Source organism: Dromiciops gliroides, chromosome 3 (assembly GCF_019393635.1).
Source record: "Dromiciops gliroides isolate mDroGli1 chromosome 3, mDroGli1.pri, whole genome shotgun sequence".
NCBI classification, from domain to species: Eukaryota; Metazoa; Chordata; class Mammalia; order Microbiotheria; family Microbiotheriidae; genus Dromiciops; species Dromiciops gliroides.
Genome location: NC_057863.1, coordinates 666,843,883 through 666,859,665, shown reverse-complemented (window position 1 = coordinate 666,859,665; position 15,783 = coordinate 666,843,883). Strand labels below are relative to the sequence as shown.

The following is a 15,783-nucleotide window of genomic DNA, read 5'->3' as shown; positions in this document are numbered from 1 at the left end:
TAGTGCCATTGCCATCGTTAGCAGTAGTGAAAATCCTGATGAAATGTCCAAGACCACAGCTGATGAGAATAGTGAAATACCATATCAGAAAGCTCTTCTGCAACTAAATAGAATTTCAGTAGAGTCCCAGATGTAGCCTATGATTGCAGTGGCATTTACAAGTAGATTATCCCCCCCCAAAATTTTTTTCTTAAGACAGCCACAATAAGGCAAGTGTCTTGAAATGACATGAAAAGAGAATGACAGTCTAGAAAGTCATGTTTGTTACTATACACATGGATAGGGGCAAGGATAGAAAAGGAGCATGATTAATAGAAAATCCAATAATCTCTCACAATCAACACATTTTAAAGTCTATTAGAAATGCTGTATTAAGAAACAAAATTGACAATTCTTTACTGCATCTCCTTTCACTGTCTCTGGTCATTATCCAACGAAGGAACCATTGAGCAGTGAAATAATGATAATTAGAACTCAAGTTATATATTGCTTTATAATTTACAAAGTACTTTCTTATAAGCAACTTAGAAAAAAGTGGTACAATTATTATTATTATGCCAATTTTACTGAAAAAAGAAGCTAAATATCAGAGAGGCTAAGTGACTTGCCCAGGGTTACATTGCTGCTAGTATGGGTAGTTGGTATTCTAATCAGAATTTGAATCTTTATATTTTGACTTCAAGCCCAGGATTCTTTCTCCTTTATCTTCTGCTTATCAAACTGCTTAAGACACTAGTCATAGTTAAAGATTTTGATAAGTGCCATCTGATCTCCCCATGGTGTTTGCTTGATTAGCCTTAGATTGCTCAAAATGATTTTTGCCTTTACTAACCCTTGAGAAAAGTAGGGAAAGATACCATTTTCTTTTTTCAGAGCAAGATTGTTTTCCTTTGGTTTTCTAGGGGCATGAATGGTTAGATTGAGGTGACTGATATGATTTGAGACCATGGGTTCATGGGAAACAAACCGAATATTTTGGGGTCCTCCTACTTTTTGACTCATGATTGTCATCATTAGCCACTTTCTTCATGGTAGTGATAAAAAGAAGGGACACAAACAACAGATTTATTTTAGTTGACTCCCAAAAATTACAATAGGGAGAAGGGTTAAGGAGTGGTAGAATAACAGATAAGACATTTTTACCTTATTCTTGGAATTAAAATAAAACTATTCACACTAAAATTTGTACTTATGGCTATTTATGGATATGGTTTAGAACTTGGTCTCATGGCCAAGGAAAATATTGTTTTCCATAAGACTCATACATCTGCCACCATTGAATAACATTGAATAACATTCAGTGATTGGGTTGTAGTTTGGAGCAAACTTTTTCTTATGACTGAAGACCCACATTTTGATTTAAATGTTAAAGATTTATTTTCTTATCTATGAAAAACTCTAAATTATAATTCTAAATGATTGCTATAATTTATCCTAAACAACATTTTTATCTATGAGAAGTAGATTTAAAAAAAACTTGAAAGCTATATTTATGTGTGGCAAATTGAATGATTCAGAGGTAACTATCAGGATAAGGATTGTTTTAGAGTGAAGGGAGGATAATCGTGATGATTTTTTTCTATAATAAATTCAATTATCTAGAAAAAAGAAATGTCATTAGAAAATTTGCAGTATACTCTTACATTGAGTCAGTAATTACCTTCAGAGTTCTCTGTAGGATCGCATTGATTTTTATATGAGCTATAATCTCTTGCATCAGATTTTTATTATCCCTAAAATTGTGATCTCATTGATGCTTTTTCTAGAATAAGAATTGATTCACATAAAGTGAAATTGGGACAATTAACAGAAGCTAGATAGAAAATTATAGATTTCTAAGTGCCTGTTTATAGTCAATTAAAGGTTATTAAGGAACCTAATGAAAATAACTCCATCATAATATGAATTAGAGTAAAGTGCAGGTCACAACCTGTAAAATAAACTCTGCAAAATTGTTGCGAAGTCTAATTCCTCTGATCCAGTGTTTAGAATTCTTGCTTCTTTCTTGGCTTAGGATACCTGGGTAACATTTGTTTTTATAGATTTATGTGTTCAGAGTTACTAGTAACAAGTATCTAGTTACATAAGTCTCCCAAAATCTGCTTATTTGGAAAATTACTTTTTTTGCCTCTTTTATCTAGATTAAGCCCAAATTCTCCTGCATTTTTACCTGAGTAGACTTTGTCCATTCATACTGTTTGTTTTTACTCCATTTTGTTCAAAATTAGCTCATTATATCTCCTCTGCTAGTAAATACAATTCTGGAATACATGACTCCCCAAATATATCCACTTAGCTTGAGTGCAATGTAAGCCCTATATTAAACCATAACATCTTTATTTCTTTATTGGTCTATCTTCATATCTAAATGTGTTATGTAACAGTAAAAATATTAAAATAAAGAAATTAAGTTTAAAAATTGGCAAAAATGACAAAAAGGAAGCTATCAATATTTTAAAATTATACACACATATATATGATTACATATATATGATGTTGGTCTATACCTGGGTTCTGCCAGTGTGCTTCTGTTTTCCCACCATTTTGTAGTGATTAATAAATCTAGTTCCGGGGGGCGGCTAGGTGGAGCAGTGGATAAAGCATCGGCCCTGGAGTCAGGAGGACCTGAGTTCAAATCTGGTTTCAGACACTTGACACTTACTAGCTATGTGACCCTGGGCAAGTCACTTAACCCCGCAAAAAAACAAACAAAAATAAATCTAGTTCCAGCAGTTGAGGTCTTTGGATTTGTTCAACATAGGGTTATGAAACAGTTCTCACTTTGTGTAAGTGGATCATTGCATAAACCTCTATGTAAATTTTTATGTAAAGTGAATCTATTGGAGGATGTGGTGAAGGGAGGCAGGCAGGAAGGAGGCTGTGAGCCCATGGAGGCTATACATAATTCAAGGACATGTGTAGGCCTGGGATAGAGAAGGAAGAGCAAGAGGAGGGATGTGAGGGCTGCAGACAAGCTATGTGGGAACTTGGATGGAACTGAAAACAACATGGGGCAGGGTAGACACGTGGGTGTGAGACAGACACAGAGAAGACCAGCATCACATAGGTGCTGGGGATAGATGCGCAGTACCAAAGCATGAATGGATGGGAGACAGACATGTGAGCTCGACCTGGATGGGGTGAGGCTAAGGTCTCCTATGTCAGTGATGAATGTCTCAATCCACACCCCTGATCTTGGAGCTGTTGTGCTGGTTTCTCCATACATCTGCTCTTAGGCTTTCATTCTCATTCTCTCTCTCTCTCTCCCCCTCTGTGTGTGTGTGTGTGTGTGTGTGTGTGTGTGTGTGTGTAGGTTAGGTTTTTTTTGGTGGGGCTGGCAGGCTAGGGTCCAAGCTCAGGGGTAGGATCAGAGATAGTACAGTACTTTACAACAAAGTTAGCATAGGCGTTTTGGGGAATACAGATTTCTTTTAGAATTCTTTATATAAAGTTGAATGTATGTAAAGCAAATTTACATAAAGCAAGAACTATCTGTACTCATTTTCTTTACATTTCATATTAACATATGTGGTAAAAATTATTTGTGGTAAAATTATTGGCATTTTAGCTGACCCATTTAGGAAGGGCCACACCTGGCCTACCCTGAGGTTATGTATGCTACTGAGGTCAGAAGGAAAAATCTCCATAGGCAGTTTCTGAAGGACCTCCCCTTTTGGGGGAGGAGATTGAACACTCTCTGAAGGGAGGTGGAGGCTCTTCCGGAACACGGTCTCTCAGACTTCTCTCTTTTGGGTGGTGGTGCAAGTTCTCTGGCTCAGGCAGCTGCTTTTCCCCCACATCACGAGCAACTGTAGACTGTCCAGGTTTTGGTGAGTTAATTACGGAAAACCCTAAATTCCTTTGAACTAGCTTAATTGAAAACAGTCTGGGAATTGCATAGGTTAAGTTTAGAGTTAAGAATATTATCTGTATTTCTATTTTCCTATTTCCTTATTTTTTATTTTTATTAGCTTCACCTTTGTTGTTTAATTAATTCCCAAGTAATAAAATCTGATCCTTCTGTGAATTAAAGCTGTAAGGCTCCTTTCTTATTGGCCTGGGAGAAATATCTTAAAAAGGGCAGTTCAGAGGGGAGGGTGAACCTAAAAGGTCCCTCATTATTTCTGGGACCCCAGTATTAAGGTGAGTCACCCAAATAACACTCCATATATCAGATTTTGGCCCTCACACATATATAGTCTGTACACTCTCCATTTTGAAGTAGTACAAGATAGTTTTAGTGCATACCACTTTCTGTTATGGTTTCAGATTTGGTCCTGCTAGAGTTCCTTTTTGGGATACTGGAAGAGGCTTTGGAAATAGACAAATGAACATTTAAAAACAAAACCAAAAAAAAATCAACCTCATCTTGTTAGATATTTCCCAATTACATGTAATTTTTTTGAACAATTATTTCTAAAAAATTTGAGTCCCAAATTTGCTCCCTTACTCCCAGCCATAACCCCAACCTTGAGAAACCAAGCACTTTTCTTTCAATTACACATGGATATAATGCCAAATAAATTTCCATATTTGTCGTTTAGTTGCTTCAGTTGTGTCTGACTCTTTGTGACCCCGTGTGGGGTTTTCTTGGCAAAGATATTAGAGTGGTTTGTCATTTCCTCCTCCAGCTCATTTTAGAGATGAGGAAATTGAGGCAAACAGGGTTGAAAGACTTGTCCAGGGTCAAACAGGTAGTAAGTGTCTGAGGCCGGATTTGAACTCCAGAAGATGAGTCTTCTTGATTCCAGGCCCAGTGCTCTACCCACTGTGCTACGTAGCTGCCTAATTTCCATATTTGTCATGTTGCAAAAAAACCCACAAACAATAAAAATAAAGAAAGTAAAGTATCCTTTAATCTTTATTTAGAGTTCACCAGTTACCTCTCTGGACATGCATAACATTTTCCCCCCCCATGACAGGTCCTTATCTTAGATCATTGTCTGGATAAGGGTAGCTAATTCTTTCAGTTTTATAAGAAAACTCAGCAAGAAGACATAGAATAAGAAATTACATTTAAAATAATAGCAGACAATATGAATTCTTGGGGGTCTATTTGCCAAGAGAAACTTAGGGATTATTTGAACACAATTACAAAAGACTTCACACGAATACAGATATATCTAAGCAGTTGGAGAAATATCCATTTTTCATGGGTAGGCTGAGCCAATATAATAAAAAAATTCCAATTCTAAGTTGATCTACCTATTCGGTGCCATACTAAACTACCAAAGAATTATTTTAGAGAGCTAGAAAAAAATAGCAACAAAATTCATGTGGAAGAACAAAAGGTCAAGAATACCAAGGGAATCGATGAAAAAAATATTAAGGATGGCAACCTAACATTTCCAGGTTTTAAACTATTATTACAAAGCAGTAATTATCCAAACAATCTGATACTGGTTAAGGAAACATAGTATGGATGAGTGGAAGAGATTAGGTTCACAATACACAGTAGTAAATGATTTAAGCTTTTGTGATAAGAACTCAACATCTGACAAAAATCACTGGGAAAGCTAGAAAGCACTTAGGCAGAAACTAGGCATAGAACACTATCTTATACTGTATGCCACGATATGGTCAAAATGGATACATGATTTAGCTATAAAGAGTGATATCATAAATAAATTAGGGAGCATGGAAAAATGTACCTGTCAGATCTATGGATAAGGGAAGAGTTTAGTACCAAATAAGAGATAGAGATCACAGGAAGCAAAATAGATAATTTTAACTACAAGATGAGGGTTAAGTGACTTGCACAGGGTCACCCAGCTAGTGTCAATTGTCTGAGGTCAGATTTGAACTCAAGTCCTCCTGAATCCAGGACCAGTGCTTTATCCACTGTAACACCTAGCTGTCCCAACTACAAGAAAATTTAAAACTTGCATAAACAAAACCAATGAAGCCAAAATTTAGAGGAAAATGGGGGGGGGAGTGCATCTAGTTTCTCTCATAAATATCTAATTTCTCAGATATATTGAGAAGTATATATTTTTTGAGGCAATTAGGGTTAAGTGACTTGCCCAGGGTCACACAGCTAGTAAGTATCAAGTGTCTGAGGCTGGATTTGAACTCAGGTACTCCTGACTCCAGGAACAGTGCTCTATCCCCTGTGCCACTTAGCTGCCCATGAATCTACTTTTGACAAAAAAACAGATTTCCAGTTGGAAGGGACCATCGAGGGATTTCATTTTAGAGACAAGTAAATGAAGGCACAAAGAGGTTGTTCCTCACCTAGAGAGCATCTGCGGCAGGATTTGAACCTGTCTTCCCAACACATACCTGGTTCCCTATCCATTATATCTATATTCTGGATATTGATTCAAATAAAAACAAAAGTGATTCAACTGTCCCTATTCAACTGACATAGCAATAAGATTTATGATACTAAGGAAAAGAATAATAGCTGGCATTTGCCTAATGATCTAATGCTGGCAAAGCACTTGGCAAATACTTTCTCATTTGATCCTTCAATCAACTCTGGAGGTAGGTGTTATTAGCATCCCTATCCTACAGATGGGAAAACTTATCCAGGGATAGTTAAAGTGACTTGTCTAGGGTCATACAGCTAGTAAGTATTAGACTGAATTTGAATTCAGGTCTTGTGGATTCAGAGACAGCCTTCTATCCATTGTGCCACCCAGTAGCTTAAAAATAAAGGTCCAACAGATACCAAACGAGTTAAATCAGGATTTTTTTGTGCCTGCTACCATGGGGGGAGGGGGGAATGACCATCAATCAACTGGGGAATGGTTGAAGAAGTTATGGCATAGGAAGGCCATGGCATATTATAGAGGAGTAATAAGAAATCTTGAGATTTCACAGAAAAAATTCAATTAATTTTTGGGGCTTTATGCACAGTATGAAATAAGGGATATCTTTATTTTGAATGATTTTCCACATTGATTATATTAATTAGGTTTTTCCTTTAATATGGATTCTTTGATGTCTAGTAAGGGAAGAATGTACATTAAAAGTTTTACCACATTCCAGACACTTATGAGAATTCTCTCCGGTGTGGCTTTTCTTCTGTGAAGCAAAATTGGAGCTACATCTGAAAGTCTTTTCACATTGATTATACTCATAAAGTTTCTCTCCAGCGTGCATTCTATTATGATGAGTAAGAAGGCAGTGTTGTGTGAAAGCCTTTCCACATTGATTACATTCATAGGATTTCTTCCCACTATGGATTCTCTGATGTTTAAGAAGAGTTGAGCGTTGAGTGAAAGCCTTTCCACACTGATTACATTCATGAGGTTTTTCTCCAGTGTGGATTCTCTGATGTAGAGCAAGACTATTGCTATATCTGAAAATCTTTCCACACTGATTACATTCATAAGGTTTCTCTCCACTGTGGATTCTCTGATGTAGCTGAAGATGAGAGTTTCGGTTGAAAGCCTTTCCACACTGATTACATTCATAAGGTTTCTCTCCACTATGGGTTCTCTGATGATGAGTAAGAGTGGAGCTGCATCTGAAAGCCTTTCCACACTCATTACATTCATAAGGTTTCTCTCCAGTGTGGATTCTCTGATGATGGGTAAGATGGGACTGCCTTGTGAAAGCCTTTCCACACTGATTACATTCATAAGGTTTCTCCCCAGTGTGGATTCTCTGATGTAGAGTAAGGCTGGACCTGAGTCTGAACGCCTTTCCACACTGCTTGCATTCATAAGGTTTCTCTCCACTGTGGATTCTCTGATGATAAGTAAGACTGGATCTATCTGTGAAAGCTGTTCCACATAGATTACATTCAAAAGGTTTCTCTCCACTGTGGATTCTCTGATGATAAGTAAGACTGGATCGGTCTGTGAAAGCTATTCCACATTGATTACATTCATAAGGTTTCTCTCCAGTGTGGATTCTCTGATGTTTAATAAGGGAAGAGTGTACACTAAAACTTTTACCACATTCAGGACACTCATGAGGTTTCTCATCAGTGTGGACTGTATGATGACCAGTAAGATGGGCCCTCCGTGAGAAAGCCTTTCCACATTGATTACATTCATAAGGTTTCTCTCCAGTATGGATTCTCTTATGTACAGCAAGATTGGAGCTCTTTCTGAAAGTCTTTCCACATTGATTACATTCATAAGGTTTCTCTCCAGTGTGGATTCTCTGATGTTTAATAAGGGAAGAGTGTACACTAAAACTTTTACCACATTCAGGACACTCATGAGGTTTCTCATCAGTGTGGACTGTGTGATGTCCAGTAAGATGGGCCCTCCGTGTGAAAGCCTTTCCACATTGATTACATTCATAAGGTTTCTCTCCAGTGTGGATTCTCTTGTGTACTGCAAGACTGTTGCTGTATCTGAAAGTCTTTCCACATTCATTACATTCATAAGGTTTTTCTCCACTGTGAATTCTCTGATGTTTACTAAGACTGGAGTTTCTACTGAAAGCCTTTCCACACTGATTACATTCATAAGGTTTCTCTCCAGTGTGGATTCTCTGATGTTTAACAAGACTGGAGTTGTATCTGAAAGTCTTTCCACATTTATTACATTCATAAGGTTTCTCTCCAGTGTGGATTCTCTGATGTTTAGCAAGACTAGAGTTGTATCTAAAAGTCTTTCCACATTGATTACATTCATAAGACTTCTCTCCAGTGTGGATCCTATGATGTACAATAAGGGAAGACTGTACACTAAAAGTTTTACCACACTCATGACACTCATAAGGTTTCTCTCCAGTGTGAATTCTACGATGTACAATAAGGGAATAGTGGTCCCTAAAAGTTTTACCACATTCATGACACTCATGAGGTTTCTCTTCACTGTGTATTCTCTTATCTTTAGCAACACTGGGACTCTTTCTGAAAACTTTTTCATGTTGATTGCACTCATGAGGTTTATCTTCAGCATGGATTCTCTCATGTGTAGCAAGATCAGCCCTATGTGCACTATATTGAGAATTGTTCTGTGAGGTCATTTTCAGCTTTGCAGTCATCTCCTTCACATCAAATCTGGTCTCTGTATCTGATGGAAACAAACACACAAACACACACACACACACACACACACGTATAAATATATCTTTCTGCTGGCAGAAAGTAAAGTCAATGACATTCAATTTTCCAAGTCAAAAGAAGAGTCGTTAAATTTAAATTGGTAGGATCAATGATTTTGGAAATGCTACTAGCTCACACCAATAAATGATTTAATTAACAAAGAGTTCCACATGCAAGCCCCCTGGATCCTCACAACAAAACTGAAATACAGGTAGAGTAAGCATTCTTACTTGACAACTAAGGTCATGAACTCTAAATGGCTAGGTGACCTGACCTAAATCTCAGCAGCTAAGACTCAAACTCAAACTCATTGACTATGCTCTGTTCACTGCATGAGACATATGTTCTCTATCTCACTTTGAATCATTTCTTCAAATGCATTTTGCTTATTACAATTTTATTCTGTTGTGTTTGAATAATTGTCCTACTGTTCTGTATGGACCAGTTTTGATGTTCTGTCACACGATCATTCCTTGTATATTTCATGCAAACCTGAGAAAAAGATTTACTCTTTTCAGTTGTAATAATTTTCAGTTATATCTACCATTTCTTATAATTTACTCAGATCTATAAATATTCCTTTTGTTGCACATATACTAAGTATTCATATTATTTTACTATTATGTCTTTTTTTTTGGGGGGTGAGGCAATTGGGGTTAAGTGACTATTCCAGGGTCACACAGCTAGTAAGTGTCAAGTGTCTGAGGCCAGATTTAAACTCAGGTCCTCCTGACTCCAGGGCCAGTGCTCTATCCACTGAGCCACCCAGCTGCCCCACACTATTATAACTTTAAGTATACTGTAAGTTCCTTGGTGACTGTATCTAAAATCATATTTTGTTGCTGTAGCTGAGACCCCATCATGGTTGCCAACCCTGTTTCTTATATTCGTCTGAGGCACATTAGATTATCTTCTGGTCCATCACTTTTTTTTTTGGTGGTGCAATGAGGGTTAAATGACTTGCCCACGGTCACACAGCTAGGAAGTGTCAAGTGTCTGAGGCCAGATTTGAACTCAGGTCCTCCTGAATCCAGGGCCAGTGCTCTATCCACTGTGCCACCTAGCTGCCAATGGTCCATCACTTTTTAGGACAGCTATTACCCCCTTATTTTTAATTTCGTAGCTTTGAATGCCTCTGTTCCCTTTATATAAAAAAGGAAAAACTAAAAATCTCTTAATAAACATAATTTTTAAAATCTATGCATTTCCCATGTCCAAAAATATTTTTTCTGGACAGCATACTTTACTATTAGTCCTTCAGGAACACTTCTCATTCAGGGGATGAAGAATCCCTTGGAAGTTGGTGCCCAAAGGATTTGAACTAAAAATTCTTTAATGAAACTTTAAGCCCAATTTTCTTACAAATACATTTTTTTCTCTGGGAAAACAAGCATGTGTATAACTGAAGTATAAAATACCTAGTTAAAAGAGATAAGCTCCTCAGATACTTGACACTAGCTATATGACCCTGGGCAAATCACTTAACCCTCATTGTCCCACCAAAAAGAGAGACAGAGACAGAGAGACAGAGACAGAGAGAGAGAGAGAGAGAGAGAGAGAGAGAGAGGGAGGGAGGGAGGGAGGGAGAGAGAGAGAAGCAAGAGAGAAGCATAAAAAGATAAAACAGGAAAAAGAACTTATAAGGGATATTAAAAGGTCAAACTATTTACATTCCTACATGGGAAGATGATACTTGTAACTCATAAGAACTTTCTCATTATTAGGGCAGGTGGATGGAATACATTTAGACAGAGGGCACTGGAGTAAGTTGAAGGGATGATATCTTTAAAAAAATAAAATTAAGGGGTGAGAGGAATGCACTGGGAGAAAGGAAAAGGGAGAGGTGGAATGGAGTGAAGTATCTCACATAAAAGAAACAAGAAAAACCTTATATAGTGGAGGAGGGGAGAGACGGGGGAGGTGCTGGGGAATGAGCGAACCTCACTCTCACCAGAATTGGCCCAAGGAGGGAATAACATGCACACTCAACTGGGTATAGCAATCTATCTTACCCTGCAGGAAAGTAGGAGGGGAAGGGGATTTGGGGCGGGGGGGGGGGGGAATTGAAGGAAGGGCAGATTGGGGGAGGGGACAGTCAGAAGCAAAACACTTGAGGAGGGACAGAGTAAAAGAAGATAGAAAATAGAGTAAATGTCATGGGGAAAGAATAAGATGGAGAGAAACACAACAATAGTAAATGTGAAGGGGGCAGCTATGTGGCACAGTGGATAAAGCAGCAGCCCTGGAATCAGGAGGACCTAAGTTCAAAGCCAGCCTCAGATACTTGACACTTACTAGCTGTGTGACCCTGGGCAAGTCACTTAACCCTCATTGCCCTGCCCCCCAAAAATAGTAAATGTGAAAAATATTTGAAGCAAGTTTGACTGACAGGCCTCATTTCTCAAACACATAGAGAACTGAGTCAAATTTGTCAAAATAATGGTCATTCCCTAATTGACAGATGTTCAAAAGATCTTACTGGATTGGATAATAGGACAGGAAAGGGAAATGACAAATGTTGTAGGGGATATAGGGGAAATGAGACATTAATGCACTCTTGGTGAAGTTGTGAACTGATTCAAACATTCTGTAGAGCAATTTGGAACTATGGACAAAGGGCTATAAAACCAGGCATGCTCTTTGACCTAGTAATACCACTATTAGGTTGGTATCCAAAGAGATAAAAAACAAAAATTTGAATTCAAAATTGAGAAGATGCCCACCAATTGGGGAATGGCTAAACAAATTGTGGCATGAGATTATGATGGAGCACTATTGTGTTATAAGAAATGATGAGCAGGATGTTATCAGAAAAACTTGGACTTACATGAGCTGATACAAAGTGAAATGTACTGTATACAAAGTAATAGCAATATTGTAAGATGATCTGCTGTGAATGACTTAGCTGTTTTCAGCAATACAATGATCCAAGACAACTCTGAAGGATTTATGAAAAATGTAATCCATCTATAGAGAAAAATCTGCTGGTATCTGAATATAGATTGAAGCATAATTTTTTTAGTTCCTTTTTCTTAATTTTGTGTGTTTTCTTTCACAACATGACTAATGTGGAAATGTTTTGCATGACTACATATGCATAACTTATACTGAATTGCTTCTGTTCTTAAGGGGGGATGGGTAGGGAGGGAGAAAGAGAATTTGGAACACAAAGTTCTAAAAATCGACCTTAAAAATTGTTTTTATATGTAATTTGGGAAAAAATCATTCTAAATAAAAATAAGAAAAATAAGAAAAAAAAGAGATAAGGGAAAATATATTTTGCTAAAAGGTACATATAAAATGGCATAGCATCCCAATTCTTTAAGGAAAAGTTAAAATGAATTATAATAGGAAGGAAATAAATAGTAAAACTATGAAAAGTGGAATTTCTACCAGGAATGCAAGGCTGATTGAATACTAGGAAAATTTATCAGTAGAACTGACCATATCAATTTTTAAAATCATGTTTATCATAATATATACAAAGATTTTGACAAAATGCAACACTCATTCCTATTAAAAATACTAGAAAGCATACGAATAAATGGAGTTTTCCTTAAAATGATAAGGGGTATATACCTAAAATCATCAGCAAGATTACCTGTACCAGGGATAAGCTAGATGCCTTCCCAACAAGATCAGAGGTGAAGCAAAGATATCTAATGTCAACACTATTATTCAATATTGTACTAGAAATGCTAGCAATAGCAATAAGAGGAGAAAAGGTATTTTTTCTACTGCATATGATGCTATGGTACTATAAATTAAAAACAAAAAATAAAGGTGTTATTAAATACTAAACCCCCTTTGTGACTTTTGGCCCACCCTGAATATATTACCCCCAAAGTACAACAGGAAGAAATAGAAAGAAAAATTCCACTTAAAATAACTGTAGACAATATAAAATACTTGGGAGTCTACCTGCCAAGACAAACCCAGGAACTATATGAACACAATCACAAAACATTTTTCACACAAATAAAGTCAGATCTAAACAATTGGAGAAATATCAATTTCCCATGGGTATCTATCTCACACCAATACAATAAAAATGACAATTCTACCTAAATTTACTTATTCAGTGCCATATTAATCAAATTACCAAAAAAAAAAATTAGAGCTAGAACAAATAACAAAATTCATTTGGAAGAACAAAAAGTCAAGACTATTAAGTGAATCAATGAAAAAATGTTAAGGAAGGTGCCTTAGCAGTACCAGATCTCAAACTGTATTACAAAGTGCTCATCATCATAATAATCTGATACAGGCTAAGAAACAGAGTCGTAGATTAGTGGAATAGATTAGGTACATACTTTACAGAACTAAATGACCAGAGTAATCTATTGTTTGATAAACGCAAAGACCCAAACTTTTAAGATAAGAAAATCAGGGTTTGACAAAAACTGCTGGGAAAACCTGAAAGCAATTTGGCAGAAACTAGGTATAGACCAACAGAACTGAAGCATAATCAGTTTCTTTCTGCAATATTTCCTCCAAAAATCATTAGACTGAGAATGCTTTAGATGTTCAAGAAGTGAATAAAAACATCAATCTCTGTTTCTAAGTACAACATATTCCTTCACTTTCTGAACCTGTCATCAAATTGTCTCCAAACTTGCAGAAGCGCTGAACATTTGTGTGCAAATTGATTCCCGATGGGTGGTCACAGCCATGCACAGACCTCATTTGCTTCATGTCAGTGCAACAGAGGTTCTTCCTCCTTCACCATTGACCTTGCAATCATATCTCATCAGTGATGAAATCACCAGATCAAGATGTTACAGATGTGTTTGACCCTGCAGGGCAGACATCAGCTCCCTGATCATGCTACATGATCACTAGGCATTCACATTACAAGCCATCTTTAAAAACTCATGGATCGGGGGCAGCTAGATGGCACAGTGGTTAAAGCACCGGCCCTGGATTCAGGAGTACCTGAGTTCAAATCCAGCCTCAGACACTTTACACTTATTAGCCGTGTGACCCTGGGCAAGTCACTTAACCCCCATTGCCTTAAAAAAAAAAAAAAAGTCATGGATCAGGGCAGCTAGGTGGCGCAGTGGATAGAGTACCGGCCCTGGAGTCAGGAGTACCTGAGTTCAAATCTGGCCTCAGACACTTAACACTTACTAGCTGTGTGACCCTGGGCAAGTCACTTAACCCCTGTTGCCCCGCAAAAAAGAAAAAAGAAAAAGTCATGGATCATCACAAACATTCCACATAGACAGAAGACTATGTTTTTTTTCTCATCAAAGTGTTAAGGTTATTTTCTGATGTGTCCTTATCTTGAACTTATATTAGTATTCTACTATGAGGCTGATATTCAAAGGAACTAGTGGGTCAGTCCATCAGTAGTTTGTGACAATGTAGCAGATATTCCAGGGTAGAAAAAAGAAAGTTGAAGAGATCTTTCCTTTAAAAGGTTATTTTATATATAGTTTTATTTTAGAAAATAAGAAAATCAAAGCAATATATGCAATTGACATTCAAGTGCATTTATCAATTAATACACTATTTGCTATTGGACAATTACAAAAAGTACATTAATCCACTACAAATCTTGTATATGCTAATTGTTCATTTTGTTGATGGGTAAGAGAAATAAGAAAAATGAATTTCCATCCCTTACCAGAAGAGCTTGTAAAAATTTCCTCCCATTTTCCACCTCATACATGTGTAAGGGACCATTTCACTCTATTCTTTTAAATCAAAATATAGCTGGTGGTACAGAAGACAAAGAGCTGGCCTTGGAGGCAAGAAGACCTGAATTCAACTCTGGCCTCAGACTCGAGACTTATTAGCTGTGTGACCTGGTTTGTCTCACTTTCCTCAACTGTCAAATAGGGGTCATAACAAAACCTACCTCTCAGGGTTGTTGAGAAAATCCAATGACTTCCTTTTCAGTGCTTAGCACAGTGCCTGGTGTGGCCATGGTGCTGCTCCACGGTGAGAATCACGCCATTTTCTTTAAACAGATATGTCTACATTCTCTCCTTAGTGCTTGCAATGCAAGTAACCCCAAATGGGACGTGCCCTGGGATTCTGTGCGCCCCGTTCTGTTAAGCAGAATGCTTAATGCTTTGATGAGAAAAAAATGTCTCCCATCTACGGGGAATGTTTGTGATGATCCGTGACTCTTTCAAGATGGCTTGTGATGTGAATGCCCAGTGGCTGTGGGACATGACCAGGAAACTGAACCCTGTGAACACTGAAACTGGGTAAAAGGGCCATTACAGGAGACCATGCTTGAGTTGCAACAACAGGGACCTTGACCAATCATTTTTTTCCCCAGCTCCCTATCCTGTTCACCTCCTAAAACCTACACAAACCACGAGTACTATTCATTTGGGGAGTCTTTGCCTTTTTGCATCTATAACTGAAATGGCGCCACCCCCATCGTTCACCTGCTAACAAACTTGATAAACCCAAGTTCATACAAATCCTCTTTTCTCAGCCAATCTGTTGTTCCTATTCCTGATATCAATACTGGCACGCATTTGGTCATATGTAATGTCAGCTATTATCATTTATTTATGATTCTTAGAGAAAACGCATTATGAAAATTTTCCTAATTATTTATACTTATGGATTTATAATTTTATATTTAGTTTTCAAAATTACAAGGAGAATAAAATGTTATATTGCATAATAGAATCTGACATATAAACTAATTTGGAATTCTGGGGAATGACATTATCAAGGTAACTACAGTAAGTACTTAATGCATACATTTAAAAACATTTTTTGAATAGAAGATTAAATGGCCAGTG

At 37.2% G+C, this 15,783-nt stretch overlaps 1 protein-coding gene across 1 annotated transcript in view; it reads right to left on the bottom strand.

Moving 5' to 3' along the window:
* Positions 1–5,827: 5,827 nt before the first annotated feature.
* LOC122751054 (zinc finger protein 420-like) overlaps positions 5,828–15,783 on the bottom strand; it is a 28,939-nt gene continuing 18,983 nt past the window's right edge. The window contains exon 6 of the mRNA XM_043997987.1: positions 5,828–8,981. Within this exon, the coding sequence (XP_043853922.1) occupies positions 6,916–8,981 (2,066 nt within the window). The 3' untranslated portion in view covers positions 5,828–6,915. The remainder of the gene's footprint in view (positions 8,982–15,783) is intronic.